The 6,565-nt window shown below is 38.8% G+C and overlaps 1 protein-coding gene across 1 annotated transcript; it reads left to right on the top strand.

Moving 5' to 3' along the window:
* On the top strand, positions 1-1,143 carry LOC101556699 (casein kinase II subunit alpha-like). The gene has a single exon (XM_012932221.2). The coding sequence runs from the start codon at positions 1-3 to the stop codon at positions 1,141-1,143; it is 1,143 nt and encodes a 380-aa protein (XP_012787675.2).
* Positions 1,144-6,565: the final 5,422 nt, after the last annotated feature.

Genomic DNA, 6,565 nt, shown 5'->3' on the forward strand with positions numbered 1-6,565 from the left:
ATGTCAGGGCCAGTACCAAGCAAGGCCAGAGTTTACACAGATATTAATTTACAAAAACCCCAAGAATACTGGGATTATGAAACATATATTGTAGACTGGGGAATTCAAGACAATTATCAGCTTGTTCGAAAATTAAGCCGGGGAAAATATGGGGAAGTGTTTGAAGCCATTGACATAACTAATAATGAAAAAAGGGTTGCTAAAATTCTAAAGCCAATAAAGAGGAAGAAAATCAAGCGTGAAATCAAGGTCTTGAAGAATTTGCAAGGTGGTCCTAACATCATCACTTTGCTAGATATTGTAAGAGATGTCGAGTCACGAGTACCTGCTTTAATTTTTCCGTATGTCAACAACACCGACTTCAAGAAATTATATGACATGTTAACAGATTTTGAAGTTCGATTTTACACCTATGAGATTTTAAAGGCCTTAGATTTCAGTCATGGCATGGGGGTTATGCATAGAGATGTGAAGCCCCATAATGTCCTAATTGATCATGATCAGAGAAAGCTGTGGCTCATAGACTGGGGTTTAGCTGAATTTTACCATCCTGGCCAAAAATATAATGTTCGAGTCGCTTCCCGATACTACAAAGCTCCTGAGCTTCTTGTAGACTATGACATGTACAATTATAGCTTGGATATGTGGAGCTTAGGATGTATGTTGGCTAGTATGATCTTTCGCAAAGAACCATTTTTCCAAGGACGTGACAATAATGATCAGTTGCTGAGGATATCCAAAGTTCTGGGCACAGAAAGTTTATATGACTATATTGGCAAATACAAAATTAAATTGCATTCATCTTTCAAAGATCTCATAGGCAAACACACCCGTAAGCCATGGGAGCGCTTTGTGCACAGTGGAAACCAGGATCTTGTGAACCCCCAGGCATTAGATTTCCTAGACAAACTGCTAGAATATGACCATGAGACACGAATCACTGCCAGAGAGGCCATGGATCACCCCTATTTCTCTGCTATCATGACGGAGGAGAGTCAAATAAGTTCATCTAGAAGACAAGAGAGCAGTATGTCTGCCAGCAGGACAGAAATTTCTTCAATGTCAACCCCTCCAAATTGGGCAGGGTCCACAACAGTTGCTGCTTACAATTACTTTGGCAAGACTTCTACATCTCAGAAGTAATGGACCCCTTTATCTCCTGATACCTAGGGAGAGGGGGTACTTCAGAAGCAACCTTGCTTTTTTATTTACTCCAGCCATTAAAAAACTTTAAGAGGCTGAATTTTTTTTAAATTTCTTTTTCCCCCTCCTCTTCCTTTTCTTTTTTCAAACGAGCTTTTTCATAACTCAGGGGGGTCCCTTTAAAACTACTTGTAGGTAGAATATTTCACAAACTATTGTTTCCCTCCCATTTGAAATTCTGGTTCTGGCCAACAAAAATAAAGGGAAAGCCAGTCTAATTTCTCAGTGAAGGTTTCTTTCTACAGTCACATATCCCACGTGGATCACATATTTATAAATATATGTTCATTAACACATGAATATATGTGGGATATTAATCCCCACATATTCCACAGTTGGGAGTTCACATCGCATGCTATTTTCTAGACATAGAAAGAGGTTTCATTTCAAAGAAAGTAGGAAGGACTAAAGAATGGAGCATCTAATGCATAAGATGGTGTACCTTAAACTTATCACTCTATTCTAGAAGTGATTCAGTGTGGTTATCCTGGCAAACAGTGGAAATACACGTTGCTGACTTTGAGATACTACAATCTACCCAAAGTGCAAAAAGATCCTGAAAACAGTATGAATCATGTATTATTGATATAACCCTCAGTCCTACTCACTTATGACTTTAGTTCCATTTAGTTAAAATTTTAAAAAATATTTTATTGCTCTCATATTTCTTACCTTGGTCTTCTTCCCTTTCATTCCTCTGTGTGCTCTATTGCTGGCTGGAGGATGAGGGCAAATGATTTTCAGTTTTTTTCTAACTTAGGCATTTTGAATTATTAAATGGTTGTGAACAACGTGTTGCTTTTACAAGAGAAACAGATATTGTCTGTACACATTTAGAGATGGGTACTATTTACATGCTAATGAAAAATGTGGCCATTCTGAATTTCATTTAAGCTTTCTCCGTACTCTGTCCTGCTTTTCCCATTCCTCAAATGCCATCCTGTGAGAAGACTTGTACATCATTCTCATAAATGTATCTGGGTGTTGCGAGCAGAGCCATTATATCCAGTGAAACAGTAATGGCTTACCTGAAATTGTGGAGAAATGGTTAAATCCCTCATTACAATCCTGACACTCTGTGTGTATGCAACCCTTTTAAATTCTTTTTGGTAGAGAGCTAGTGTAGGAGTTCTTTTTTTTAAATAAAACTTGTTTTGTTTTTTGTGTGTGGGAAACTGTTCATGATCAAATAGGTAGGGATTATTCGGGAAATAAAATCTTGTATAATTGGGCATTAAAGGACAGGAATTAGGAGACTCCTCCACAAACCAGTCAGAAGACAAATGTTAGTTTACCATCAGTAAGGATATAGTCACATTTTTCTCCTGCTGTGAGAGGAACACAGGGAATGCTCCAAGTTTCCAACGCACCTAGATCTACATATACCTGTATGAAGGTACCTGAATTAGAAAGCTATGCTATGTCCTAACTGAGTATAAAATAACACTCAATGTTTCTATAAATGTGTTATAACAGTATGAGCATTAATGAACAATATCTGAACCCTGGGATCAGCATAGAGGTTTCACTGTAGAACCAGGACAGAATGGACTGTGGGCCTGCCAATCACTTCAGGCCATCTAATGAAGATGCTGAAAGGTGAGGCCATAGCACTTCACAGGCCACATGGAATCTGGATTGTCATGTGTGAATTCCTTTGAGGGGGGCCCTTAATGTTTTCTCTTAGAGATGTGAAACAAGGTAGGCTCTTTGAAAGCCCCTTATCAACACTCCAAATCATAAATTTTGTTTTCTTTTAGGGCCACAACCAGGGGTGCTCAGGGCTTACTCTTTGCTCTGCACTCAGAAATCACTCCTGGAGAAGATTGGGGGACCATATGAGGTGCCGGAATGGAACTGCGTTGACTATATCCAAGATAAATGTCCTGCCTACTAGTCTATTGCTCTGACTCATAAATTTTTTTACTGCCTTTATTCCCTATGTGCTGTCTGTAGGGCCCATTGGAGAGAAATGGGTGGGCGCTGTGTCCTCATCTGCTTGAATACCTGTGTCTCATGTTTTCTGATGATGACACAGAGGAAGCCTCAGCTACGCCCTGGTCACCTCTTGTGCCTTGTGGACCAGCCGTCTGCAACTTTCAGACATGTTTCTTTGCTTCATGTGAGTCTCAAGCCTTCATCTTGGTTTGCTACCCCTTTCAGGTGTTTAATTCTTGAAAATGGGTGGGTTAGTGCAATTGGCTGAGTGTGTGAAGTCCAGGACAACACAGTGTCCATCAGTGTCCATTGGGACTTGGAGGCAATTCTGCCTTTCTTCTGCATTATGCTCTGGTGGCCATTATTTCCATGTTTTTTTCCCTAAGTCTGTAGGTAGGCAGAGATAATTCAGTCCTTGAATTTTAATTTAAATTTCAATTTTTTAACATACTTTATTTTCAATTGACCACTTTAGTTATTAGAGTTTGAGCCACATGGCTAAATCGTGTCAATGTTTATGATATTGATTTTCAGTTACCACTCATTACCATGACGCAGTCCAAGACCCACCAAATGTCCTGATGTTGCTTCAGTCCACCTCACAATTCACCCCCATTCACAGCCCCTGGCCGTACCCTCCCACCTCTCACAGCACCAATTTCAGTTCTGTTATCCAGGATATCCATTTTGTTTTAATTTGGTACTACTGCCTTGTTTTGTTTTTCTCTAGACCACAGATGAGTGTTCTCACCCAGTGTTTGTTCTTTGCCACTCGTAGCCTACTGCATGATTTAAACTATGTCTGCATAACACTCAAATGTGTGTTTGTGCCCCAATTTCTTTAACCGTTAATCTTTCCATTTGAGTAAGCTCCTTATGTTGGCTATTGTACTCAGCACTTCAAAGGATGTAGGGGCATACATATAGTGTTATATATATATATATATATATATATATATATATATATATATATATATATATATAAATTTGGTGTGGAAGCCAAGAACCTACATAAATCCAGTTCTTTCTTTCCTGAGAAATTGCCAATTAATTTTCTTTAGAGGCAAAAGCAAAAAGCATTCCCAGCAAGATTGAATGAGGAAGAGTGCCTTTTTGTCACACTCCCACCAACAGCATTGTTTGCTTCCAATCTCTCTGGTATATGCCATTCTCAATGGTGTAAGAAGATATCAAATTGCTCTTTTGATTTGCTTTCCCCTAATAACAAGTGACAGTGAATACAATTTCATTTATCTACTGACCATCCTTATGACCTTTGCTAGGAAGTGTATTTTCATCTTCCATTGTCCCATTTTGTGATTGGGTATGTAAGAGCTGGATTTTCTGAGTCCTGTACAAGTTCCCTTGAAAGCTTCTCTTTGAGAAATGGGAACATGGGCAGCTGTTTGGGGACAGAAATGGTTCTGTGGTAAAGCTCTTGCTTTGCATGCAGCAAACTGGCACCTCATATGGTTCCCTGAGTCCACCAGCAGTGATCTTTGACCATTGATACAGGAGTAAGTCCTAAGAACAGCTGGATGTGGTCACCCAAACAAATAGCACTTTCTGTAACTTGGATATTATCCCTGTATCAGATGTGCATTGTACAAATGGACTCTCACATTTAGGAGGGTGTCTTGGTATTCAAATCCTTTTCCTTTTCCACATAATGCCCATTGAGTTTAGTCTAATCCCACTAGTTCATTTTTGTTTTTATTGTCTCTGCCGCTAGAGTCAAATCACTGAAAACACTTCTGAGGTCTATAACCTGCAGAGTGCTGGCAATGTTTTTCTTAATGTTATTGATGGATTCTGGTCTAATCTTGAAGCCTTTAGTGGACTCTCAGTGAACATTTGTGTAAGATGTGAGATATGGATCCGTTCGATCGTTTTGCTCATGGCTCTCCAGTTTTTACAGTATCAGTTGCTGAAGAGACTATTCTTGCTCTACTTAAAAAGCCACCCTTGAGAGGAAGAGAGCAAAAGGAGTGCCTTGCCACAGAGGCGGGGTAGAGTGGGGGGAGGATGAGGTGGGGGTGATGGGAGGGATGCTGGGACCATTGCTGGTGGAAAATGGGCACTAGGGAGGGATGGGTACTTGACCACTGTATGACTGAAATGCAAGCACGAAAGTTTGTAAGTCTGTAACTGTACCTCACAGTGATTCACTAATAATTTTTTTTATTTCTTTTACCATGTATTTCAAAGTGCACAAACAAATTCTTCTTTAATGGTCAAAATTTTTATGTCATTTCTTTTTCTTCCTAAGTTTGTATTTCCACTCAATAATTCCTGGCATTATTTTATTCCAATGTTTTTTGTCCCTAAAAGTCTCTATTGTATCTCAGAAAAATCATAGCTAGCAAGAATGTAGAAAACTTCCAGAATAAAATGTTTTTCTAATGATAATAAGACTTTAACTTTATAAATCATTTTATACTGAATTATACCATCATTTTATACAATCTGAATAGATGATAAAATTTGATAAATAGTAAAATGACCATTAAGTTAATGGAAGTTCTGTCTACAGAGGTAGATTAATGTAGTTTTCATTAAAGCAGGTATGCCAGCCAGAAGCATTTCAATTTCATTTATTTATTTTTATTTTTAAATTTTTTTATTAGTGAATCACCGTGAGGTACAGTTACAAACTTATGAACTTTCATGTTTGCATTCCAGTCATATAGTGATCGTTTACATCTTTCCACCAGTGCCCATTCTCCTCCACCAATGTTCCCAATATCCATCCTACCACTCCTATCCCAACCCCCACCACCCCACTCTGCCTCTGCGGCAGGGCATTATTCCCTTTTGTTCTCTCTCCTTTTCCCCTCCAGCATGTGAGGCCAGTTTCCAAGCTGTGGGACAGACCTCCTGGTTCTTATCTCTACTACTCTTGGGTGTTAGTCTCCCATTCTGATACTTTATATTCCACAGATGAGTGCCATCTTTCTATGTCTCTCGCTGACTCATTTCACTTAACATGATACTTTCTATGTTGATCCACTTATATGCAAATTTCATGAATTCATCTTTTCTAACATCTGCATAGTATTCCATTGTGTAGATGTACCAAAGTTTCTTTAACCAGTCATCTGTTTTTGGGGACTCTGTTTTTTTTCCATATTTTGGCTATTGTAAACAGTGCTGCAATGAACATACAAATGCAGATGTCATTTCTATCATACCTTTTTGCCTCTCTAGGATATATTCCCAGAAGTTGTATTGCTGGGTCAAATGGGAGCTCAATTTCTAATTTTTTGAGAATCGTCCATATTGTTTTCCAAAAGGGAAACCAGTCGGCATTCCCACCAGTAACTAATAAACTGTTTTTTTTTAAAGCCACCCTTGAGATAGAGACACTCTTTGTTCACTTGTGGGTTTATCTCTGTGCTCTCAATTCTTGCCCATTGGTCTGTGA

This window comes from Sorex araneus, chromosome X (assembly GCF_027595985.1).
Source record: "Sorex araneus isolate mSorAra2 chromosome X, mSorAra2.pri, whole genome shotgun sequence".
In the NCBI taxonomy this organism is placed as follows: domain Eukaryota; kingdom Metazoa; phylum Chordata; class Mammalia; order Eulipotyphla; family Soricidae; genus Sorex; species Sorex araneus.